Source organism: Chiloscyllium plagiosum, unplaced genomic scaffold (genome assembly GCF_037043375.1).
Source record: "Chiloscyllium plagiosum isolate Xiang-an unplaced genomic scaffold, Cpla_swu_hap1 HiC_scaffold_5, whole genome shotgun sequence".
Lineage (NCBI taxonomy): Eukaryota > Metazoa > Chordata > Chondrichthyes > Orectolobiformes > Hemiscylliidae > Chiloscyllium > Chiloscyllium plagiosum.
The window spans coordinates 79,466,009-79,493,522 of record NW_028270143.1 but is presented as its reverse complement, the minus strand read 5'-3'; the positions used below and the strand labels follow the sequence as shown (position 1 = coordinate 79,493,522).

Here is a 27,514-nt window from a genome sequence, read left to right as displayed (position 1 = left end):
TGCCAGCCCTTAAATTAGGTGCAAACTGGTGATTTCATTGCTGTTTTATTCATAAATTGATGCATTTGACTGTGAAAGAAGCAGCTTTCACAGAGTGTACACAGAGTGTACTGAGCAGAGGGTAACTAAAATATCAGTTTGCTATTTCATATACAGTAGCTTAATTGTTGAGTGGTCGGTTCTAATCCTTAAGGTGTCACTGCTTGGAGTCATGCTGATTCTGTTTCATTGAAATGATTTGCCTTTAGAAACTAAACATAGTTGTCAACTTTACTGATGCAATCTAAACAGGGCCACTAAAAGGATAGATGTAACTACAAGCTTTACTGAAGAATATCGATAGGTAGATAAAGTGTAGATTAAGTTTCACATACAGAGGAACCACAATTATCCGAATATTGATTATCCAAATTTCAGATTATCCAAAGTAGAATTTCAAGGTCCCACAAAAATGTTACATCAAAGAGGTAAGTGTATTCGATTTACTTGTACTGAAGGACATGTGAAAATGCTGGCAAAAACAAAGAAACACAAGCAGCTCAAGCGTCAGCAACTGGATATTTTTAAGGTAAGGGTTGTCACACAGCCCTTTATAAAAGTAAATGTTTCACAGAACTGTATTTCCCTCACTTTCTTGGGCCGTTCATTTAAAAAAAAATGGCCGAGAACATAAACACATGATTGAGGCAGAGCTTCTGTCTTCCTATCATGAGACTGTGTTCCTGGAAACTGACAAATGCTCTTGTGATCAGAGGAGCTGTTCAGGACCTTGTTTAATGCTGGGATTTGATATACAGTATTTATGCGATGGTAAGTCCTTCACATTCTAACCTGTAATTTGCAGACTGCAAGGATTAGTTTGTTTAAGTGGCAGACTCATTAAAATTATAGATTTGAACAAATTCTCTGGTGCAGCACAGCGTTAGAACAGTATAGTTTCCCTTGTTTAAGGTAAGTCGATTATCCAAACAATTGATTATCCGAATGAAATAGTGCCCACCCATCTCATTCAGATAATCGAGGTTCCTCTGCACATGTACAAACAAACACACAAACAAGGAATGACAGTAGGCCACTCTGCCCATTGACCCTGCTCCATCACTCAATAAGATCACGGATGATCTGCTTTCATCCTCAACTCTACATTTCTGCCTTTCTCCGACAATCTTTCATCTCCTTGTCAATCAGGAATCTGTCTACCTCTACATTAAAAATATTTTAAAATTATGCATCCATTGCCTTTTGAGGAAGGGAATTCCAAAGACTCTCAATCCTCTGAGAGAAAAATGTTTTTTTTATCTGTTTTAAAGAGCAGCCCCCTCAATTTTAAACTATGATGACTAGTTTGAGATTCTCCCACCAGAGGAAACATCCTTTCAACATCTACCCAGTCAAGTCCCCTCAGGATCTTACATGTTTCAATTAAGTCACCTCTGACTCTTCTAAACTCTAGAGGATACAGACCGAACATATCTAACTGTATTCTCATTAAGAACCAGCATAAGCATATGATGAAAATAATTGAATTTGCAAAGGGAAAATACAGACTGATGGCTAAATGATCATTTTCCAAATCTGGACAATTTGATGCGTAACTTAAAAAGCAGACCACATTACATAAAGGTACAGTACAAAATCGTCAGGATCATCATCTTGTTAATTGTTGATACTTTGTGCTGTGATCAGCTCTTGTTTCAAGTACAATGTCACATTAAAGTAAAGCAGTATTGCATAATCCTGAGATTTATCTTTCATTATATTCAAGAAAATAATGAATACTTGGAATGATATACCACATGGGGCAGAAGAAGCGAGATCTATGGGATTTTGACAAATCATCTCACTAATTCATAACAGCAGAGCTTATTGGGTTCAGCAGTCTTATTAGCATTAATATCCCCTTGAAGGGTTGTTTTATTTAATGAGTAGGGAGCCTAATTAGTTACCAATTAAAAAAACAGTTCTAACTTGAACCATAAACCAACTTTCCAAAATTTGGAGGTTATTTATCAATCAGGCTATACTTAGGATACCAATATCTTCCTCAGAGTATCACACTTTAGCAATGTCAATTTATCACAGAAACCCATATGGGACTCAACAATAATAGTATCTCTTTCCTATTGATGCAGAGGTTTTTTTTTATTAAGTATTGAGAAAGCAAGATGAACAGTCAACTTAATATTTAAAATGAAAGAAGTATTTGAAAGGAAATGATGTAGGAAGGGAGTAAAGAGAGAAACCTTATTTTGGAAAATATATAACACTGCAAGGAACAGAAATATCCTTGCGGATCGTAGCAGTCTTTATGAAATCTAACAATGGACTGAATTTTACTTTTCTCAGTATGTATGAGCTCTGTTGAGTTTTTGGAATGATTTTCACTGAGAGGCTTATTGCAGCAAGAATTTTTCGCTGCATCTTAACAAATACACCTCATTAACTTGCTACGCCACCCTATGGCATCCGCCAAGTCTGATTCCAATCACAACTTGCCACTCGGTGGATGTCCAATCCATTGATTTTGGGCCTGTGTCCTTGCCATTTTGAAAGGCCACTGTACACATGGAGGAGTGTTGGCAATCTGACATTGCCCTTGGCTAGCGAGGTCATTGTCCAACAGCCACACAGCCAACATGGCTGACAGTCCCTCACTCATACAAACCCATTCTCTCACCATTCAGGCAACACGTCCTACCTGTCCTTATCTGTAGCTACATCCCATCTGAACACTTTCCCTTAGTCACCACTACTCTGTTCCCAAGGTTACACTGCAGACCCACCAATTGTTTTCTGGACAGTGACAATCCGTCAAATCCAAACATGTGCTTTTATTTACAGCCAGCAAAAGTGAACACAAACAAAACCAGTAGAGGCTGCAGTTTACCTCACAAAGCAAACCAAAGAAAGGTGTGACAACCAATGACTGTTTTACACTCTCCGATGGTCTACAGCACCCAGCTCTCATCTACAGGAACCAGGTGTCAACAAGATCATGTCTGGCTTGTAGCTGACTTCTGTTACTTACAAGCAGAGCTTCCCAATAACCTTGTCATCTTCCATAGAAGAGTTCTCCAATTGCCCAGTTCCTCAGCATCCAGCACTTCACCACTTTGCCTGCTCCATTTATACAAAGCAGCATACTCTGTTCAGAGTTGAGAGTATGGTGCTGGAAAAGCCGGTCAGGCAGCACTGGAGGAGCAAGAGAGTCGACGTTTCGGGCATAAGCCCTTCATCAGGAATGACTAACACACTCTGTTCAGACAATATTGGAAGGCTCCCCCAGACTGGATTCCAGGCAGTAGAATTACATCTCCAGCAGCACCATTGTCTGCTTCACCTCAGCCCTGGTCAAAGCATGTATCTGTGCTCTGTAACAGATGGAGATTGCACAATGGTGTCATTAAATTGGGGAGCCCTTGTCCTCAAGTAACCAGTCTTGTAAGGCACCATCACCCTCAAATTCAGCAGGTATATAAGAGTGCTCTAGGACGTAGGTGTCGTTGCAGATGGCAGGGTAGCGGGCACACAACTCCAGAAACTGGTAAATGGTGATCACAGATCACCTGGACATGAACTGAATGGAAGCCGTTCCGACTGATGAATTCTGCAGGGTTGTGATATGGCCCTCTCAGTGTCGTGTGTTTACAGTCAATGGTACCCTGCACCTGGGAGAAGCCAACTATGTTTCTAAATCCTACTGCCTGGGCTGCAGCACTGACCATGACATCGGTGTGATCTTCCACAGATGACCTCAGCCACTGTCACCATGTTTTTGTGAGTGTACAACTGAGAGGTCCCAAACAGGTCACCCATCACTGCCTAGAAGAACCTTAGTGGGCGGCACGGTGGCACAGTGGTTAGCACTGCTGCCTCACAGCGCCAGAGACCCGGGTTCAATTCCCGCCTCAGGCGACTGACTGTGTGGAGTTTGCACGTTCTCCCCGTGTCTGCGTGGGTTTCCTCTGGGTGCTCCGGTTTCCTCCCACAGTCCAAAGATGTGCAGGCCAGGTGAATTGGCCATGCTAAATTGCCCATAGTGTTAGGTAAGGGGTAAAGGTAGGGGAATGGGTGGGTTGCGCTTCGGCGGGGCGGTGTGGACTTGTTGGGCCGAAGGGCCTGTTTCCACACTGTAAGTAATCTAATCTAAAAAAAAAAACCCTATCAGCCAGAAATGCACAGCAGCTGTCACCTTCACAGTCACCAGGATAGGATGGCCTCCCACTCCCACAGCCTTCAGGACCTGCTTCAGCATCCGGCATTGTACCATCACAGAATCCTGGGAATATAGAGCCAATGTAAGTACTGCAAGTTCTTCATCCCAGGAAATGAAGTCAGGCTGGAAAATTCTGGGCTTTCTGCACACTCCATGCATCCTGAGGGGCCCTAAGTCTTTGACCTCTCCCTGAGATGTGGATCACGCACTTTAACCGTCAAAGTGACACTGATTCTCTCCTGGTGTTGTCCCAACCATTTTCCAGTTGCATTTCACATCTAGAAAAGGCAAGTGATGGAAGGGAACACAGTTCATGGTGGACACTGAAAGCATTGGGCTTTGCCTGGTGACCAGATACAGCAGTGGACCCCATCAGTTTCCAAATTGTCCACTTGGTTGAATAAATGTGCACTGTGTTGGCTGTACAGCTAGTTGCTACATGGTGCAGGTATCAGATTGAAGTCTCGTGCCATATAGCAAGATGATGCCTAACCCCTCTGCTCACCCGTAGACAGATCCCTACAGATAAGCAGTCCATCTGTGTGTCTGTACAAAAGAGCATGGCAGCACAGCAATAATGAGCACCTTTGTCTCTAACTGAAGCAGCAATGCACTAACAGGCATGGTACGGCATCGCAAGGCAAAGCTTGGATGCTGTGAGCATGCAGGTAGGCACTAAGTGGTCAAGTGCTAAGGCAGCAAGTGAACAACCCTGAGATTGGACAGAGATAAGCCATCCATGAGTGATGTGCCTCTCCCTGCTGCAGCCTTTCAATGCTAGCTGCAATGCAACATGCAGTGTAAGCCAATGCTTCCTGAGTGGCCTGCAACTGTATTGAATGGGCGCCAAAATGACTGTGAGGGATTGACAAGTGCTGAATGCCAATGACTGTGGTCAAGGGGTGCATGTGGTTGGACCACTGTCGATCAGGTCCTGAAATGCTTTTTGGTCATGCAGAACATAAAGGACCTTCAGAGCAAGCAGTGAGCTGAAGTCACCAAGTACCCACTCTGATTCCCACGGAGGGTTCCTCTTATTTGGCGCGTTTGGTAATTTATGAAGCTGAATATTCATGAGGTAAATTGGGCCATTAACAAGGTACTTAGCAAGTTATAACCCACCTTCACTGGCAACTCCCTGCCGCCTAGCAAGAAACTTTCAATGCTACTTTATGACAGTGAGAGGCTCTCAACGTCAAGATCAGCCTTGTTGTAGAGTCATAGAGATGTACAGCATGGAAACAGACCCTTCGGTCCAACTCGTCCATGCCAACCAGATATCCCAATCCAATCTAGTCCCACCTGCTAGCACCTGCCAAACCCTTCCTATTCATATACCCATCCAAATGCCTCTTAAATGTTGTAACTGTACCAGCCTCCACCACTTCCTATGGCAGCTCATTCCATACACGTACCACCCTCTGTGTGAAAAGGTCGCCCCGCAGGTCTCTTTTATATCTTTTCCCTCTCACCCTAAACCTATGCCCTCTAGTTCTGGACTCCCCCATCCCAGGGAAAAGACTTTGCCTATTTACCTGATCCATGCCCCTCATAATTTTGTAAACCTCTATAACCTCCGATGCTCCAGGGAAAACAGCCCCAGCCTGTTCAGCCTCTCCCTGTAGCTCAAGTCCTCCAACCCTGGCAACATCCTTGGAAATCTTTTCTGAACACTTTCAAGTTTCACAACATCTTTCTGATAGGAAGGAGACCAGAACTGCACGCAACATTCCATCAGTGGCCTAACCAATGTCCTGTACAGCCGCAACATGACCTCCCAACTCCGGTACTCAATACTCTGACCAATAAAGGAAAGCATACCAAACGACTTCTTCACTATCCTATCTACCTGTGACTCCACTTTCAAGGAGCTATGAACCTACACTCCAAAGTCTCTTTGTTCTGATTCTGCCACAAATTGCACCATAGCTCACTGTGCTCAGACCCCTAAACATTTCACCAAACAAATACTACCATTTATGTGCCGTGAAGATTCTACCCTTCCCTGAAAGAGGAGAAATTGCCCTGTATTGAACTCACAATGAGTAAGCACAGGATTCCTAAATCCACATCCAGAAGTCTGTTACAAAGGCAACTGTGAGGCTGGAAGAGTTCGATAAACCTGACATCACTGATGGCAGAAAGTAGACAGCTGCCCTCTTTGAATCTGACATAAAATCTTGAATGAACCATAATTTCCTTCAGTTAAACATTAGGAAACCACAAGCATTTTTTCATTGTCAATCATAAGCTCTGTTGCTTTGCCGCTGATGTCAACTCTCGTCCAAGCCACTCACTTATAACAAAGCTATGCACAAACTTGGCAGCATGGCTGTGCATGTGCTGAGCTTCATACTTCACATACTCTCTAACACCAAGTACACTTAGACTCATAGTCATAGAGGTCTACAATATTGAAACAGACCCTTTGGCCCAACCTACCCATGCTGCCCAGTTTTCACAATTAAACTAGACCCATTTGTCTCTGTTTGGTCCATATCCCTCCATTCCTACACCATCCATGTAACTGTCTAAATATTTTTTAAATGACAGAATTGTACTTGCTTCCACAACTACCTCTGGCAGCCCATTCCAGACACTCCCCATGTCCCACTGGACCCTATTGTATCTCTCCCCTCTCACTTTAAACCTACGTTCACAAATTTTAGACTCCCCTACCTTATCTAAGCCTGTCATGATTTTATAGACCTTTAAGGTCAACCCTCTGTCTCTTATCCTGTAGTGAAAATAACTGTCAGCCTATCAAACCTCTCCTTGTACATCAAACCTTCTAGTCCAGGTAGCATCTTAGGAAGTCTTTTCTGTATTCTTTCTAATTCAATAATATCATTTCAATAATAGGGTGGTCAGAGCTGCATGCAGTACCCTAAATGTGGCCTCATCAACGTCTCGTACAGCTGCAACAAGACAATCCAACTCCTATACTCAGTGCTCTGACCATCCTGTCTACCGGTGACGCCACTTTCAAGGAGCTATGAACCTATACCCATAGATCTCTTTGTTCTATAACACTCCCCACGGCTGTACCATGGACTGTGTGAGTCCTGCCCTGATTTGACCCACTAAAATGCAACACCTTGCATTTATCTAAATTAAACTCCACCCATCATTCCTCAGTCCACTGGTCCAGGTGATCGAAATCTCACCGCATTTCCAGATAACCACCTTTACTGGCCACTACACCACCAACCTTGCTGTCATCTGCAAATATACTTGTGTATATATCTGTAACATTGTCTGCTTCCACACTCACCTCGATTGCACTCCAGCCAAAAACCTCATGCACATTTTTGTCACTTCCAATTGCAAGAGTCCATTGCACTAATAGCTTCCTTCTTGGCCTTCTATCCATAATATAGCCATTGGTATTCAGCTCTGTACTAAGAATCTGCTCGCCTATCACTCCTAGCTCCATTAATCCTGGTGGATACCTATTTTCCAACCCATTCGATTTTACATCTTTGTTGTCAGGCTCAAAATCAATCCTCAATATAGGTATTCCTAACTTTTGTAAACTCCTTAAATGATTCATTCATTTCTGGGCTCTTCAGTCCTACGACTCCATCCTCTCATATATCTTATTCACGTTATCTCTGGAGCTCCCTCCTGAAATCATTTTACCTCCATAAATCTTGAAATTCCTGTAGAAACCCCTCAAAACCCACAAATCCAACTTTCTGCTATAGTATCATAGGAACAGAAGTAGGCCATTCAGCCCCTCAAACTTATTCCATTATTCAATGAAATTATGGCTGATCTGTGGCCTAACGCCATAAACCTGTCATTGGCATGTATCCCTTAAAACCTTTGCTTAATAAAATATTATCTATCTCAGATTTAAAATCAACAGATTGTTGCCTCTTCTAATTTCCTTTCCAAGGTTAGATATTGTTAGGTTTTCTTTATTTAAAAAAAAACTTTCTACATCTTCTATGTTACAAACATGTACATAAGTCAAACTTGTTTCACAAGTTCAGCACTTTCCAAAACTATTTGTTAGCTGTAGAGTGAATGCTGGGAAGGTTGCTCTGAGTTGGGTATTGATACTTGGCTCAAGGCATCACAAAAACACTGGGCATTATCTAAGGAAAATGTCTAATTTGTTGCTCCTAATCCCCTCCAAAATCCCAGAGTGAATTGGTAACTTCCACATTAACATGACAGTTGTTTCCTCAAAGTTCTCTTTTGCTGGTAGTATGCTCTTTTGCTGACCCTGGGTTTCTGAAAAGCGGCTCAGACAGAAGGCCATTTTTTTAAGTGAATGTACAATCACAAGAAAAAAACAAATTCACTAACAAAGTGATTGTTTACTGCTGTTACAAATAATGTTTCAAGCAGATGATATCTGAATGACATCAGCGTTTAACTCTTTGCAGCCTACATAAAAATTAATCTCACAGTATTTTGATGAAATATCTGAATATGCTACTTACGAAAATAGATGAATTGCATCACTCTTCACTGTAATGAAATCTCTCTTGTACTTCATAAACTCTCGTAGAGTTACTTGAGGGTTCATATCTATGGTGAACTTGTTGTCAACTGACCACGTTTCCATAGCCACTAGTACAATTCTGGTGTTGAGCTCTTCCTTGAATATCTGATATGACAATATGACAATACAAATCAACACATGTACATATACTTATTAAAAATGTTTACATGTGGTGCAAAGTACATTCCGTAACCAAATGCAATATCATTGAAGGATACATTGCAAGGTACTAAAACTACATGAAACTACTTTTTCAGGGCTATCTCTTGATCACTCATCAGTTCTAACTTGGTCAAAGAAAATTAGTAGAAAGTGCTGCAAGTGGCAAATAACGAGCATTTCCTGAATGTTCACAGATTTTCCACCGAATGATGATGGATTGGGAAACTACATTAAAAGGTATGACATTAGACGGGCAATGACTAATAATTAAACAACCAATACAAAGTTTACAATATCCAATCTTGTTGTTTAAGATAAAATATATTCCTTCAATGCAAAAACAAAGCCAGGAAACAAAGTGTTACGATCATGACTCGTGAAAAAATCAACAATTGCATTTGATTATATAAAGTTACAAAGAAAAAGGTAAGCCCTTGGATTTTGCACATTAGAACTCAGCAAAAGAAGGACCAAATGAAAGGAAAACAGAAAGTCGATAAAATAATGAGAAATACATAAATGGACTGTATAAGTTTCTATAAGTATATAAAGAGGCAAAGATTAGCAAAAGCAAATACTGATCCATTACAAATGCATCAAAATTCATAATGGGGAATAAGGAAATGGCAGAGCAACTAACCAAATACTATATATCTGTTTTCACGGGGGAAATATAAAATATCCCAGAAATAATGAAGAATTAAGGGGCTAGTGCAATTGGTATCAAAGATTAGTAGGCAATACTGTAACTAAAAAAAGGCTTCCTTTAAAGAATAGAGACTTCAAGTATAGTCCCATTGTATTCCCACAAAGGGGAAAGAAATACAGGGTTCTCTGGATGACAAGGGCGATACAGCTTAAGGCAATGCAGAAAAGGAGGATAAAAAAAGAACTGCAGATGCTGGAAATCAAGAAAAAAAACAGGAAGTGCCAGAGAAATTCAAAAGGTCTTGAAGGGTCACTGGACTCAAAATGTTAACTCTGTTTATCTCTCCATAGATGCCTCCAAATCTGCTGTGTTTCTCCAACACTTTCTGTTTTTTTCCTCTGACATATGTTTGGTGGATAATACAATTAAGAAACAGGCCAAAGAAAGAAAGTTCAGAGGGGATTTCAAAAAAATAGAAAAACAAAGGAATAGTATGGAAAAGATTGGCAGCTAACAGAAAGAGGAGTTCAAAAGAATTCTATGTCTATATAAGTAGTGAAAGTATTGAAAGAGGAGGACAGAGGAGTGATTAGGCGCCCATAAGTGGTTTTTTACATGGAAACAGAGGAGCTGTATCTAAGAATACTGAAAGAAATGAGACTGGAAATTGTGGAGGTACTAGCCACAATTTTCCAATCTTCTTCAGAATCAGAGGCAGTGCCAGAGGATTCAAAAACTGTGAACATTTCACCCTTGTCCAAAAAAGGGAATAAAGTTAAACCCAAACTATTGACCAGTTGGTTTGATTTTGGTGGTGAGAAGCTGCTAGGAATAATAATTCAAGAGAAAATGATCAGTTTCTTGAACAAAGGCAGGTTAATTAAGCAAAATCAGCATGGATTTGCTAAAGGAAATTGTGTTTAACTAACTTGCTGGAGTATTTTGATAAAGTAACAGAGAGGGTTGAGAAGGATAAAACTGCTGATGTGGTGCAAATGGATTTCTAAAAGATATTAGATAAAATAGCACACAGAAAAAGTCAGAATGCATGGATCAAAAAGGACAACAGCAAAATAGCTACAAAATTGGATGAGTGACGAGAAACAAACAATACAGTGGTAGCATTTTTCAGACTGAAGGATTGTGGAGTTCCCCAGGGCTTGATGTTCAGACCATTGCTCTTTTTGATCTATATTAGTGGCCCAGATCTTGGATATAGGATACAATTTCATAATGTTTAGATATTGAAAACTTGCAGATAATGTGATTCATGAAGAGAATAGTGTAGAACTTCAAAGGTTCATAGATAGTTTAGTGGAATGTGCAGACAAGTAGAACACAGAATATTACAACGCAGTACAGGCCCTTCAGCCCTCAATGTTGCGCTGCCCTGTCACACTAATCTGAAGCCCATCCCACCTACACTATTCCATGTACATCCATATGCCTGTCCAATGACGACTTAAATGCACTTAAACTTGGCGAAACTACTACCGTTGCAGACAAAGCATTGCATACCCTTACTACTCTCTGAGTAAAGAAACTACCTCTGACATCTGTCTTATGTCTCCCCTCGCTTTAAAGTTGTGTCCCCTCGTGTTTGCCGTCCCCATACTTGGAAAAAGGCTCTCCCTGTCCACCCTATCTAACTCTCTGATTATATTGTATGTCTCTATTAAGTCACCTCTCAACCTTCTTCTCTCTAACAAGATCAGCCTCGAGGCCCACAGCCTTTCCTCATAAGACATTCCTTCCATACCAGGCAACATCCTAGTAAATCTCCTCTGCACCCTTTCCAAAGCTTCCACATCCTTCTTATAATGCGGTGACCAGAACTGTACACAATACTCCAAGTGTGGCCGTACCAGAGCTTTGTACAGCTGCAGCATAACCGCCTGGTTCCGGAACTCAATCCCTCTATTAATAAAGGCCAAAACACTGTATGCCTTCTTAACATCCCTGCCAATCTGGGTGGCAACTTTCAGGGATCTGTGTACATGGACACCGAGATCTCTCTGCTCATCTGCACTCCCAAGAATCTTACCATTAGCCCAGAACTGTGCATTCCGATTACTCCGTCCAAAGTGAATCACCTCACACTTGTCCACATTAAACTCCATTTGCTACCTCTCAGCCCAGCTCTGCATCCTATCTATGTCTCTCTGCAACCTACTACATCCTTTGTCACTATCCACAACTCCACCGACCTTAGTGTCATCTGCAAATTTACTAACCCACCCTTCTAAACCCTCATCCAGATCATTTATAAAAATGACGAACAGCAGTGGACCCAACACCGACCCTTGCGGTACGCCGCTAGTAACTGGACATGTTCCATCAACTACAACCCTCTGTTTTCTTTCAGCAAGCCAATTACTGATCCAAACTGCTATGTCTCCCACAATCCCATTCCTCCACATTTTGTACAATAGCCTACTGTGGGGAACCTTATAGAACGCCTTGCTGAAATCCATATACACCACATCAATCGGTTTACTCTCATCTACCTGTTTGGTCACTTTGTCAAAAAACTCAATAAGATTCGTTAGGCACAACCTATCGTTCACAAAACCGTGCTGACTGTCCCTGATCAGATTATTCTGTTCTAGATGGTTATAAATCCTCTCTCTATAACCTTTTCCAACATTTTACCAACAACTGAAGTGAGACTCATTGGTCTGTAATTATCAGGGTTGTCTCTACTACCCTTTTTGAACAAGGGAACCACATTTGCTATCCTCCAGTCCTCAGGCACTATTCCTGTAGATAATGATGATTTGAAGATCAATGCCAAAGGCTCGGCAATCTCTTCCCTTGCTTCCCAGAGGATCCCATGATAGATCCCATCCGGCCCAGGGACTTGTCTATTTTCACATTCTGCAGTATTTCTAATACTTCTTCCTTGTGAACCTCAATCTCTTCTCATTTAGATGCAAGTATCTCTGTATCTTCCTCGCCAACATTTTCATTTTCTATAGTGAACACTGTCAAAAAATACTTATTTAGTGCTTCTCCTATCTCCTCTGACTCCACACCCAACTTCCCACTATTATCCTTGGTTGGCCCTAATTTAACTCTCGTCATTCTTTTATTCCTGACATACCTATGGAAAGCCTTAAGGTTAACCCTGATCCTATCTACCAACTTCTCATGTCCCCTCCTGGCTCTTCTGAGCTCTCTTTTTAGGTCTTTACTGACTTCCTTGTAACCCTCAAGTGCCCTAACTGAGTTTTCACATTTTGTCCTAACATAAGCCTTCTTCTTCTTCTTCTTGACCAGGGATTCCACTTCCTTCGTAAACCACGGCTCACGCCTTCTATATCTTCCTCCCTGCCTGACAGGTACATACTTATCTCGGACACACAGGAGCTTTTCCTTGAATAAGCTCCACATTTTTAATGTGCTCATCCCCTGCAGTTTCCTTCCCCATTCTACGCTTCCTAAATCTTTCTTAATTGCATCATAGTTTCCCTTCCCCCAGCTGTAACTTTTGCTCAGTGGAGTACACCTATCCCTTTCCATCACTAAAGTAAACCTGACAGAATTGGGATCGCTGTCTCCAAAGTGTTCACCTACTTCCAAATCTAATACCTGGCCAGGCTCGTTGCCCAGTACTAAATCTAAAGTGGCTTCGCCCCTTGTAGACCTGTCTACATACTGTGTCAGGAAGCCCTCCTGCACACACTGGACAAAAACTGACCTATCTATAGTACTCGTACTATAGTGATCCCAGTCAATATTTGGATAGTTGAAGTCCCCCATGACAACTACCCTGTCTCTCTCACTCCTATCGAGAATCATCTTTCCTATCCTTTCCTCTACATCTCTGGGACTATTCGGAGGCCTATAGAAAATTCCCAGCATGATGACTTCTCCTTTCCTGTTTCTAACCTCAGCCCATACTACCTCAGTTAACAAGTCCCCAAACATCCTTTCTACAAATTTAATATTGTCCCTGATCAACAATGCCACACCTCCCCCTCTTTTACCATCTTCTCTGTTCTTACTGAAACATCTGAATCCCGGAACCTGCAACAGCCATTCCTGTCCCTGCTCTATCCATGTCTCCGTAATGGCCACAACATCAAAGTCCCAGGTACCAACCCACGCTGCCAGTCCACCCACTTTATTTCGGATGCTCCTCGCATTGAAGTACACACACTTCAAGCCAGGTTCTCGCTTGCCAGTGTCAGATACTTGATTTTGGAACTCCCTACTCTCATCCTCTTCTTTATCTGTCCTACAATTTTGGTTCCCATCCCCCTGCTGTATTAGTTTAAATCCACCTTAATAGCTTTAGTGACTTTCCCACCCAGGATATTGGTACCCCTCTGGTTCAGATGAAGGTCATCCTCCTTGTAGAGGTCCCACCTACCCCAGAAAGAGCCCCAATTATCCAAAAACCCGAAACCCTCCTTCCTGCACCATCCCTGTAGCCACGTTTCTCTCCCTATTCCTCACCTCACTAGCACGTGGCACAGGCAGCAAACCAGAGAAAACAACTCTGTTTGTCCTAGCTCTGAGCTTCCATCCTAGCTCCCTGAATTTCTGCCTCAAGTCCCCATCTCTCTTCCGACCTATGTCGTTGGTGCCAATGTGGACCACGACTTGGGGCTGCTCTCCCTCCCCCCGAAGGATCCCCAAAACACGATCAGAGACATCACGGACCCTGCCACCCGGGAGGCAACACACCAACCGTGAGTCTCTCTAGTCCCCACAGAACCTCCTATCTGTCCCCCTAACTATCGAGTCCCCAATGCCTACTGCTGTGCTCCTCTTCCCCCTTCCCTTCTGAGCAGCAGGTGCCCGACTGCTTTCCCCTGGTAAGTCATCCCCCCCAACAAGTGGCAGATGAAATTTAATCCAGAGAAATGTGAAGTGATTTATTTGATGGGATGAATGCTCAGAAACATTTTAAAATAAAGGATACAATATCAAACGGTATACAGGAAGAAAGGGGTCTCAGTGTACGTGTGCATAAATCATTGAAGGTGGCAAATTAGAATTAGAGTGTGATTAAGAAAGAATACAACATCCTGACTTAATCAATGGCAGCGCAGAATACGAAAGCATGGAAACTATGCTAAAGTTGTATAAACAGTGGTTAAGCCTCAACTGGAATTCTGGACAGCACCCCTTAGGAAAGACACAGATGCGTTAGAGTGTGAAAAGATTCATGAGAATGATTTGAGGAATGAGGAACTTCAGTTACTTAGTGAGATTGTGGAAATTGGGACGGTTTCTCTTGGAGAATAGAAAATTGAGGGGAGATTCATACATAGGTATTCAAATTCAAGTGGAGTCTGAATGGAATAGGCACAGAAAATTGTTCCCTTTGATGGAAGACTCAAGAATGAGAGGACAACTAGTTCAAGTAATTGGAAACTGAAGCAAGAGCATCATGCAAAGAGCTTTTTCACACAGCAAGTGGTCACAATGTGGATTGCATTACCTGCTACAGTGGTAAAGGTGGGGTGTATTAAGGGTTTAAATGAGAATTAGATCATTATCTGAAAAGACAAAATCTGCAGGGCTGTGGGAAAACATCAGGGAATAGGTTTAAGCAAATTGTTCCTTCAGAGGACCAGCACAGACATGACATGCCAAATAGTTTCTGAATTAGAATCCCTACAGAGTTGAAACAGGCCTTTTGGCCCAACAAGTCCACACTGACCCTCTGAAGAGTAACCCAACCAGCTCCATTCCCCTACCCTATATTTACCCCTGACTAATGCACCTAACCTACACATCCCTGAACACTACGGGCAATTTAGCTTGGCCAATTCACCTAACCTGCACATCTTTGGACTGTGGGAGGAAACTGGAGCACCCGGAGGAAAACCACACAGACACGGGGAGAACATGCAAACTTCACACGGACAGTTGCCCGAGGTTGGAATTGAACCTGGTTCCCTGGTGCTGTGAGGTCACTGTGCTGTTTCCTTCCTTGTTATAAACCTGCTGTGATTCATCCTCAGCTCCGACTCTTTGTTTGTGTGTTTTGTGGGAACAGTGATCAACACTTACCATATCCACCATGTTCACAATTGATTTTGCGAAATTGTTTGTAAGGCCCACCGACAAACGATGTTTTTTAAACTATAAAGGGAAATAAAATGTTAACTTGCATAATTCAAATCTTGCATCAACTGTAAAGTAACAGAGTAGTCCACAGATATTTACCAAACTATGCCACACAATTAATTTTTAAAATGTTATCCATTTGCTAAAATGTATTTCTACTGCTTTAACAGGGAATCACTATCAGGAGGAAGGACAAAATGGAAAAATATTCACTAACACATAAACTGTTGCAATCACATCTCAGCCCAAACTACCAGATTTATGTTCCAATCTGAGTAGTAACTGGCAGCACTGTGCCATCTGCATTGGCAAGGTCCAGCAAGGACTCATAGTGGTGAAAGTGTCAGTGGAGGTGAGATGGCACCAAACAGTGGTGACTTTCATTCCTGCCTTAGTGGTGCAGTGAAGGGACTCGTGCCTGGCCACCAGGCCCATGGCCCACAACAGAGCACTTAACAAGAAGGACTGTAAAGTTGAACACTTATGTATTTCCTTATTATTTTGCCTTTATATTCCATGTTTTGATTTATTTTTCTGTGTTTTCTGTGGTACCAAAGGGTGGTGATACTATACAACACTTTTCACTGTATTTTGTAGCAAATTACACATGACAATAAATAAATCAAGGTAAAAAACACGAGATCTAGGGGATTTACTGAGAGAATAAAGCCACAATAGCCACAGTTTTGAACAAATAGTAATAAACTTCACAACTTTAAAGCAGTAACACAACTTAAATATACACACAACTTATATCCAAACATGCAGAAAAAATATATACATGCTGGACACCTGCAGTGCACATAAATTGGAAATGCGATCAAGACAGATCCCACGGATTTCTCAGCAATTCCCCCAAACTTTAAATCTCATCTCGTTAGATGTGCCAACATTCTGCTAAAGGTAAAGTCGCCAAAATCCTACCAGACTCTCATTAGAGAGACACAACTTGTTGTTTAACCTGAGGGGCACCATGCCTCAGGCAAGAGGACAGGTTGAGAAGGAGTGTCCTGCACGGTAACCTCAACCATTGCAGGAATTGAACCCATGCTGTTGGTGTCACTCTGCACTGCAAACCAGCTGTCCAGCCGGCTCAGTTAAATGGTTCAAGAACCTACTCAACAAGATAATCTGGAACTCCCTGTTCAGAGAAAAGGCTCTGGCCTCACAGTTCAGGCCACTGACATTTTTGGTCTTATAACAATTGGTTTGAAACACTGAGGTGATACTAATTGAACTGTTCTTTCAAAAAGCTTGCACAGGCACAGTGGGCCAAATGCCCTCTTTCTCTTTAATGTCCAATGTAATACATTTGGACATATTCACGATTTTAGAATTCATAAGGGATCATTTTGCAATGATATTGGAAATGTAGTTTCGCTAACAATGAATATATTTTAAGGAATGTTTCAGCTAAAATAATTACAGATATTGTTGCAATCCCAAAAACAAAAGAGATAAAGGGCTCATTGCCTTTACTGGTACTGTGTAAAAATGCATCTGTCTCATGAATAAACTATGATGACGTCTTCTGTGAGTACAACAGCAGCTTGCTTTTCTTCTCAGGCATCTTTGACCTATCTCACTGTTCACTGGACTGCATTATTCCATTTTGTTCCAATGCTTATCCTTCATGATCCAAATGTATCCACTAATAATTTGAATCTTAATTCATCTCCAAATTTTCAGTCAGCTTTAACTTCAGAGTGTCCACTGCAGCCCACTGTTCTGGCAACCCACTCAGTTCAACGGATGTATTTAGAAGTTCCAAGAGATGGACCACTGCAGCTTGCTGGATTTAAGTCAGCTCAATATTAATTAGTCCAGGGGCATGCCAGCAACAAAATTAGTCCAGGAGGGCATTTGCTTAATAACATCGATCAAAGGGATGATATTGGGATCCCAAAGGAATGTCCCTACTTTTCCTAGCCCCAGAAAAATAAATCTTATATTTTCAGGCCTCATTCACCAGATCTAAGCAGATCTATCCTAACTTGGGAGCCTGATTTCTATTAAGTAATGAGATCCTAATCTGCATATTAAAAGGAGCCTACCACCTGAAACAGAAAGGCACTTTGACCATTTCATGATAGCCTCCTCTGAAAGTGGAAATGGACTGCTGATTGACACTAATGGGACATTATGACACCCAGCATATACCAGTTGCTACATTACCAGGGTGTCTTGTTTAGTTCTGAACTGAGCTTTCAAATCCATTTCAGATTCGGTCCAACACTTCCTTCCATTAACTTTTTAAAATTCTCCAGTTTAGTTCCAGTCCTGAGAAGTTCTTATCTCAGTACCCTGAGTACTTCAGACAACGAGTTTTCTAATCATCAATCTCTTCACCATCATTCACTGATCTCTTTGTGACAGTAAACCTTGCATTTTTATTGATCCTATCTTTGTCAAAGTTCCAGTTGGTGCACTAACAGATCATTTTGTTCATTCTCACTTTCCTTAGGGAATGTTTTCTAACAATGCAGTCATCCTGCAGCCTGTCATTCCTTGCTTTCTCTGCGTGCAAATTCAAAGATCAATTTGTCAACCATTGCAGCCCTCCTCTCTGGAAGTCCCTTCTTGATCCAGTGTTCCCCGCTACCCATCATTTCACCTTAGAATCATAGAAACCCTAAAGTGTGGAAACAGGCCGTTAGGCCCAAGAAGTCCACAGTGACCCTCCAGAGAATAACTGACCAGACTCATTCCCCCTGACCTATCTTTACCCCTGCCTAAAGCACCGAACCTACAGGTCCCCGAACACCATGGGCAATTTAGCATGGCCAATTCACCGATCCTGCACATCTTTGGATTGTGGGAGGAAATCAGAGCCCCCAGAGGAAACCTACGCAGACATGGAGAGAATGCTCCACACAGACAGTCACCCGAGGCTAGAATCGAACCCAGGTCCCTGGCACTGTGAGGCAGCAGCGCTAACCACTGAGCCCTTTGTAACCTCTAAAAAAAGCAACATCTTCAACAATCTCTTCACTGTTGATTCCTGAACTTTGTCACTTACAGTTTGGTATCAGCTTTGCTCCTGTGTTGTCCTTTTGTTTGAGGAAAGCTATAACTCACTCCTTATAACTTTATTAATAAGCTACAATTTACTCCAGTAAATTATTATTCTACAAACTGTGTCGAAGAATCAAAGGTCAAATAATCCTGAACCACATTAAATGTGGCCTTTACCATAAAATGGTCATTAACAACCATCAGCTCAATGTACTTTGTCTCGTCTTGAACATTCCGGCGAATTCGACGTATCTGCAACGAGAAACAGAACTGCTCAGTAATAAACTGTATGTCAATATTGCCGTTACCACTCTCACTTAAAAAAAACAAATGCAAGATACAAAGCTACATATTTCAAGCTATAGTGGATGAAGTATAATTTGGATTAGTGACAGAAACATGTGCAGTCCAGAAGTCCAACAAAAGGAATTGAGAGAAGGCAGCTCACCACCACCTCTGTAAGGCTAACTAGGGATGGGCAATGTATGCTGTCCCAACCAGCAACAGCTACATCCCATGTGTGAATATAAAAAATATATATATAAATACAAGAGTTTTTAATCTTGTGGTAAAGGGAAGGGGCAGGAAGAACAAAGATCAGTATAGGGTGCAGACCAGGGAAATTAAACAATAAAATATTTCATGATGCAACAGCCAGAAAGGATATAGTGAAGAAACAAAGGCTGTGTTGAAATGACCTGGGATTTTCTACATAAAATCATGTTAATGTAACATGAGGAGATAAAGAAAGAAAACATGTAAGGCCATCTGAGCAAAACAAAGATACAGCAAAAAAAAGACAAAAGCTAATGCACAGAATGGCAAGGGTGTACAAGTTAGGATCTAAAGGTGTGGAACTCAATGTTGAGTTCAGAGGGTTGGTGTGCTGAGTTGAATAATAAGAAAAATACCTTGAGCTTGCACTAAGTATTTGTAGAACACTATCAGAAACATGGATAAAAAGGTCAGCATGGGAGCAAGGTAGGGAATTCAAATAACAAGTAATCAGGAGGTCGGGGAGTTTCAATGGACAGAACAAAGATGTTCTGTGAAGCAATTGTCCTGTGTTTCCCCAATGTAGTGAGAGCCACATCATGAGCAATCAGTACAGTATAGAAAACTGCAAGGTGAAAAATTGCTATTTCACTTGAAAGGGGCATTTGGGGCCTGAGATAGTGAGAAAGGAGGAGGTGAAAGGGCAGGTGTAGATCTCCTACGTATGCACGGAAAGGTGCCACAGGAAAGGGTGTAAAGTATAAAATGAGAGAAGCGAAAAGAAACTACTCAGGAAAATTCACCACACACACTAGGTCAAACAAATGTCAGTGATCAAGTATTTCACAAAGAAGACTGGTAATGCTTTCATAACGTGGATTTAAGCCACCAATAAATTACTACTGTTAAGAGCAACAAGAGTCACAGACTTCCAAATGTGCAAAATAATTGTCGTCATCAAAAAAGGGAATGGATAAGAAAGGAAATTCTAATGAACCTAATAGAAGAGGAATAGCTGTAAAATGGATAGGCATAAAGTGGAGTGTGTAACTGCACTTTGTTTTTGCTCACTGTATGTGATTTAGTTTGTTAGTTACTGCTTATTGATTACTTGTAGCACAGAAGCTCAATGATTGGAAACAAGCTCTCTTAATGACTACAATAGATTACAATAAGGTATTATAATATTACAGGTTGTTTATATAAAATTATAGTAAGGGACAATTGAGGGAAAACCCAAAAGAATTTTCAAAACCTTTTTAAAAGAATAAAACAAGGATATACAGGCAATAGAATGAAGAGGTTTAATTAGGGATTCACTATAAAAAGCTGCTGCTAGAGTCCTGAATAATAGCATTCATTTCAAAATAGATCTGGTAAGTATCCAGTAAAACTGAAGCCCAGTTAATCTGACATCATTACCAGTAAAATGATGGAATTAGTTACCAAGGACAAAGTTAACAGGGCATTTCAGATAAAATAACGTGAAGAGCCAGCAAGGGTTTATAAAAAGAAACTCATGCCAGAGTAATTAATTCAATTTTATTTTGGTAGTGCAAAATAAGAAGATACTCAACAAAATAAACCTTGAAAAATACCTGGAAATAATGACAGGAATCTCTTTACCTTGCCACCTAAGCACTCCTTCAATGAAAGATTCTGCATCAGGTTTGCCTTTGGGGCATCTGGGCCATGATGAATAAAGTGGGTAGCCAGGAAGACTCATTAATATTGGTAAAAAAGAACACTGTCAAGGAAAAACTCAGCATATGAAAATCAGAATTAGGGAAAGGCCACATGGTCTGCTCCATTATTCAATAAGATCATAGCTGATCTGATCACTCTAAATTCCCACCTCTCTAAAATAACCTTTCATCCCCTCGCTTATAAAGAATCTATTTAAGTCTGCATTGAAAATGTTCAACAACTCTACTTCACCTCCTTCGCAGAAGGAAGTTTCAAAGACTCATGATCCTCTGTAAGACAAAACAAAAACTTTTTATCTCTGTTTTAAAAGGGTGACTTCTGATTTTTAAACAGTGACCTCTAGTTTCTCAACTCTTCCACAAGTCATAACCTTTCTACATGCATCCTGTCAAGCCCTTCAGGATCTTATGCTTCAATCAAGTTCCTTCTTACTTTTCTAAACTCCAGTGGCTACAAGTGTAGCCTGCCCAGCCTTTTGCCATAAGACAACACATTCATTCCTGGTATTAGCTTAGTAAACCTTGTTTGAACTGTTCCTAATACATTTACACTTTTCTTTAAAGAAGGAGACCAATATTGTAGACAGTACTCCAAATATGGTTTCAGCAATGCCTTGGATAACAAAAGCATAAACCCCTACAGCTGTATTTAGTTCCACTTGCAATGAAAGATAACATTCGAATAATTTTCCTAATTATTTGCTGTGCCAACATACTAAACTTTAGACATTAAGACTATAAGATGTAGGAGCAAAGTGGGTGACTCAGCTCATAAAATCTGCTCCACTATTCAATGAGATCATGACTGATCTGATAATCCTCAACTCCACTTTCCTGCCCATGAACCTTGATTCACTTATTGAGTAAAAGTCTGTCTCAGCCTTGCATTTACTTAACCACCCAATCTCAACAACCCTCTGCAGTAAAGAATTTCACAGATTCACTACAGTCTGAGAGAAGAAGTTCTTCTTTATCTCTGCCTTAAAGAGGTGTCTCATCACTATGAGATTATAACATCTGGTCTTAGACTCTCCCACAAGGGAACACAACATCTACACATCCATCCTATTAAGTCCCCTAAGAACTTTGCATATTTAACTAAAATCATCTCTCATTTATCTAAATTCCAATGAGTATAAACCCAACCTAGTCAACCTCTCCTCCTAAGATAATTTCTCCATACCCAGAATCCATCTTATGAACCTTTTCTGGACCGCCCCCCAATGCCAGTATATATCTATTAGAAAAGGGGACCAAAACAATGACCAAAACTCATGGTCTAACAAGTGTCTTGCATAGTTTTAGCAAGTTCTCTCTATTTTATGCTCTATTCCCTTTGAAATAAATACCAACATTCCATTTACCTTCTCTATTATTTGTTTAACTGGTATGCTAGCTGTTTGTGATTTATCCCAAGTAGCTTTTTGTAGTCTTTCTTAATTTATGTAATATTCAACTCCTCCATTCTTTATAAAATTGTATTCTCTCACATCCTCCCACACATTTTCCACCTGCCAAGTTTTTGCCACTCACTTAACCGTCTATCTTGCTCTGCAGACTCTTTGTATCATCCTCATCACTTGCCTACTCACCTATTTTCGCATGACTTGCAAACTTGCCTCTGGATCAGTGGTGCTGGAAGAGCACAGCAATTCAGGCAGCATCCAAGGACAGGCAAAATCGACGTTTCGGGCAAAAGCCCTTCATCAGGAATAAAGGCAGAGAGCCTGAAGCGTGGAAAGATAAGCTAGAGGAGGGTGGGGGTGGGGATAGAGTAGCATAGAGTACAATAGGTCAGTGGGGAAGGAGATGAAGGTGATAGGTCAGGGAGGAGAGGGTGGAGTGGATAGGTGGAAAAGGAGCTGGGCAGGTCGGAAGAGCTTCAGGGCTGAGGAAATGACCTGGGAGTTGCAGTGAGAGAGAGACTCCCTGAGATTCTTGTAGAGAGAGGAGGAAAACTTCTTCAAGGCAGGCATCCTTGCAAGAGGATTCGCAGTAGGGTTAAAATCAACGAGGTAAAAACAATGACTGCAGATGCTGGAAACCAGATTCTGGATCAGTGGTGCTGGAAGAGCACAGCAATTCAGGCAGCATCCGAGGACAGGCAAAATCGACGTTTCGGGCAAAAGCCCTTCATCAGGAATAAAGGCAGAGAGCCTGAAGCGTGGAGAGATAAGCTAGAGGAGGGTGGGGGTGGGGATAGAGTAGCATAGAGTACAATAGGTCAGTGGGGAAGGAGATGAAGGTGATAGGTCAGGGAGGAGAGGGTGGAGTGGATAGGTGGAAAAGGAGCTGGCTTGCCTGTCGTACATTTACTTCTTTGATCCAAGTCATTAACATATGTTATAAATAAGTGTGACATCAGCAGTGATCCCTGTGGTATTCCACGAGTTACAGGTTTTCACCAGAAAATGCCTCCCCTTAGCCAATTCTCCACCCATGATAATAACTTTTCCAGACTACCATGGGCTCTATTCTTACTAAGCAGCCTAAGGTGCGGTACCTTATCAAATGCCTTCTGGAAATCCAAATATGTTACATACGCTGTTTCCCTTTTCTGTATCCTGCTTGTTACCTCCTCAAAGAATTCTATAAATTTGCAAGGCATAATTTTCCCTTGATGAAGCTATGTTGACTCTGCTTGATTATATTACATACTTCTAAATGGTCTGGTTTTACGTCCTTTATAACTGACTCTACCATTTTCCGAATAACAGTTGTCAGGCTAACTGGCCTACAATTGCTTGCTTTTTGTCTCTTTCTCTTTTTGAATACAGAGTTACATTGGCCCTGTTCTAGAATCTAAGGATTCTTGAAAGATTTTTACCAGTGCATCCATCTCACTGTAGCCACTTCTTTTAACATCCTGGGAAGCATCCCATCAGGACCAGGTGACAGATCGGTCTTTCACCCTATTTGTTACCCTAGGACCTTTTTTCTAGTAATAGTTATCATATGCATTTCTTCCCTTTTTGCATCTTGATTATTGAGTATTTTTGGAATGCTTTTAGTGTTTTCTCCCATGAAGTCCGATACAAATTACCTATTCAATTTCTCTGCCATTTTCCGATTCCCCATTATCATTTCCCCAACATCATTCTCTAAGGGGAGCTATGTTTACTTTGGACTCTCTTTTCCTTTTCATATATTGAAAGAAGCTTATGTTATCTATCTTGATATTAGCGAATCATGCACAAATGTATTCAGATTCTCTGCATTTTAGAGCTTATCAATCTCTCATTTCAATAACATGCTTCTTTATTATTCTTCCTGCCAGTAAGGACAATTTCACATTTTCCCATATTATAATCCATTTGTCAGATCATTGGCCACTTACCTAACCTAGCTATATGCCTTTGTAGCCTTCAAGTGTCCTCTTCACGCCTACTTTCATAACACTGGCTGTGGCTGAGCTTATCTTGGTAAACAAAAGGACAAGTAATGGGGCAAGGTTTAAGCAGTAAACTTATCTTCTCCCTTTGTGGGGTTAAGGGTTAATTATAACTTTAAATATAGCTCCTGAACATGTGCATAAGATGATATGTTATCGTGACATCAGATTACATTGTACAGGATCCTTGGTCTGTAAGGTTACAGAAATGTTCTTTTTATATTGTGATGTTCAATAAAGCCCATCAATGTTCACTTGATGGTGGACCTGATCTTACTACATGGTGGTAATGTTGACAACACAAACAAAACCTGAGGCAAATAGCAAATCACAGAATCTGTACAATGTGGAAGCCAAAGACCATTCCACTCAGAACCACCCCCCACCCTACCCTGTCACCCTGCATTTCCCACGGCCAATCCACCTAACCTCCACACCTTTGGACTGTGCAAGGAAATTGGAGCAACCAGAAGAAACCCACACAGACACAGGTAGAACATGCAAATTCCACATAGACAGTTGCCTCAGTGGGGAATCGAACCCAGGTCCCCAGCACTATGATGCAGCAGTGCTAACCACTGAGCCACCATGTTGCCCCAAATATTGTGTGGAGTGAAGCCCAGCAGTAATACAAAGATAATACAAAGTACAAAGTAAATCCAGCCTAGGAATACGTGGGAAAAAAAAATCAGAAAAATGGCTTATCAGCCACAGGGAGTAGTAGATGAAGGACAGCAAGGACCACCTAGGTACCATAGTGAGGGACACCAACACAATACTGACAGAATGTGCAAAAAGCATGCAGAAAGGAACACAAAAAGCTGTAAGAAAGCCAACCAATAGATTACTGTAGTTGGAGATCTTTACAGAGAGAGAAAAGTGTACGAGAGGAATACTAGAAAAAGTGCAGTAAAAAAAAATCAGTCATATTTGTCCACATATTGAGTACACTTGACCATGGACAAACTTTATCAGACCCTCTGGATTATGCACAGATCCCAGACCAGGCCTTGAATTGGAACAAATGGAACCCATGGTTTAGCTGATAGCACACTGCTTCAAGTATCAGTAAAAACATGGACAAAGGACAGATCAATTTACCGTTGTGTATGACTGTCAGCATTGGCAATACCATTTTTATTAAATAGGGCAAAAATATCATGATATATAACAGGCTTTTGATTCCTGTTTTAGGTAATTAAAACACCCTTGTACACCACAGTTTAAACAGAGCAACCAGGAGCTAAGGAAACCACTGATTCATTCATAAATATGTATCACCTCACAGACAACTGTTAATTTGGATCATTGAACAAAGTTCATATGGGACCATATAGCATTAGGGTTACTTGATGAAGCTTTATCTGAACTTTTACAATCTAAAGAAGATTTCACATTACTAAAACCATTGCAGATTACCAAACAGGTTAGTCTTCGCAAGGAGAACAGACCTTTGATCCAAGGGGGACAAAGAATAATTTGTTTCTCATCTCCTATGCAGGCAAGTTACTTGGTTGCTGATAAATTGAGGCCCTTGAATTGACTACGTTAGGGCCTAAATTGGTGATGAGTTGAGAATGTCTCACAAGGACCTTCCTGCCTGGCATTTAATGGCTGAGGTGGCAAGAAAGTGGTGAGTATCTCTCCATTATTGAAATGACGAGAGACTGATAAGCTCTAAAATGCAGAAAATCATTATATACCCTTCTCACAACTAACAGATGGGGCAAAACTGTATCCTCTGTAACAGAAAGTCCAAGTGCTGTCTCCTGCAGATCCTACTCACTGCTACAAATACTCTTGCACAGAAATACCAATTTTGATATATTAATGGTTTGTGGATAATGAATTTGAAACTGATATCTGAGCTTTGGACTCTGAACATTATTTTGAAATGGTGTTGGAGGATGATGCAGAATCACTGTGTGATTTTATGAAGTTTGACGATCATATAAAGCTTGGCAAATGGCAGAGTTTGATCCACCTTTTTGTATATACATATTTTCTCTTAACACTCAACTAAGCACTGCCCTCACTGTTCAATGTAGATTATTCTTCTGCAAAGCAGGTTGGAAATAATTTCAAGAAATGAATGGATGTCCTGGGTTAATGTTTACTAGGAGCCAAGAGATGGACTAACTGTGCGGTAAGACAGGAACAGAGGCGTGGAAAGGCATTAAACGGGCATAAGTCTTGTGTATACATCCAGCAAAAATTTCTTATTATAACAGAGGCAGCACTCTGCAGAGTATAATCTCATGAGCTGCTACGTTGCCTTGTATATATAAACTGCTTCTCCTAAGCTTTTCGATAAAGGGGAGAAACGATTCAGGTTTAAGTTAATGTAAAAAGGGAGCTTTTAATATTCATGGGTTCATACTAGTGGGTGGCACCGTGGCACAGTGGTTAGCACTGTTGCCTCACCGCGCCAAAGACCCGGGTTCAATTCCTGCCTCAGGCGACTGACTGTGTGGAGTTTGCACATTCTCCCCGTGACTGCGTGGGTTTCCTCCGGGCGCTCCGGTTTCCTCCCACAATCCAAAAAATGTGCAGGTTAGGCGAATTGGCCATGCTAAATTGCCCGTAGTGTTAGGTGAAGGGATAAATGTAGGGGAATGGGTCTGGGTGAGTTACGCTTCGGCGGGTCGGTGTGGACTTGTTGGGCCGAAGGGCCTGTTTCCACACTGTAAGTAATCTAATCTAATCTATTCACAGGAATATAGCAGCAGTGAGAATTAAAAATGGATGAACGTAAATCTTTAGAAGTGGAAGACAAACTAATAAAGTTGTAATGGAAAAAGTATGAGAGTCTGAATTTTATATCAAAAGGCGTGGAGTACAGAAATAAATGAGAATGCTATATTTGGGCAAAGGATATGTTAGATGTAGAATCAAATACTGCAACTGGTATTGTGTTCCTTTGGGATGTACGCCAAAACCAGAGGGAAGATGAAAAAAAGATTCACTAGAAGTAAGCGCATGCTTGCAATCATAGACATTGATGGTATGCAACTACTAATTATTTGGCCGCAATTGCAATAAGGAGCCACAGGCAACTGTCAGCTGAGAAAATATTAAAATGCAAAGAAACAAGTGTGTGCAGTGTTTAGTGACTCATTCTCTGAATTCCACAGTAGGAAGGGATAAACCACAAGGCCACTAAGAGCCAGCTTAGGTTTTAACATTACAAAACTAAATATTAACAAAGGGAGTTGTGTTTTTACAAGTTTAACACCAGGTTCATGGGAACAGACAGAGGTAATACTATTTTAGCACTGTC

The 27,514-nt window shown here is 41.2% G+C and overlaps 1 protein-coding gene across 7 annotated transcripts in view; it reads right to left on the bottom strand.

The window, feature by feature from the left end:
• Window positions 1–27,514, bottom strand: part of adam22 (ADAM metallopeptidase domain 22) — a 390,158-nt gene that overhangs the window by 163,451 nt on the left and 199,193 nt on the right. For all 7 annotated transcript variants that reach the window (XM_087987353.1, XM_043690348.2, XM_043690349.2 and 4 more), the window contains exons 9-11: window positions 18,820–18,894; window positions 15,571–15,642; window positions 8,671–8,837 (exon numbers count right to left, since the gene is read on the bottom strand). In XM_087987353.1, coding sequence (XP_087843479.1) covers window positions 8,671–8,837; window positions 15,571–15,642; window positions 18,820–18,894 — 314 coding nt within the window. The remainder of the gene's footprint in view (window positions 1–8,670; window positions 8,838–15,570; window positions 15,643–18,819; window positions 18,895–27,514) is intronic.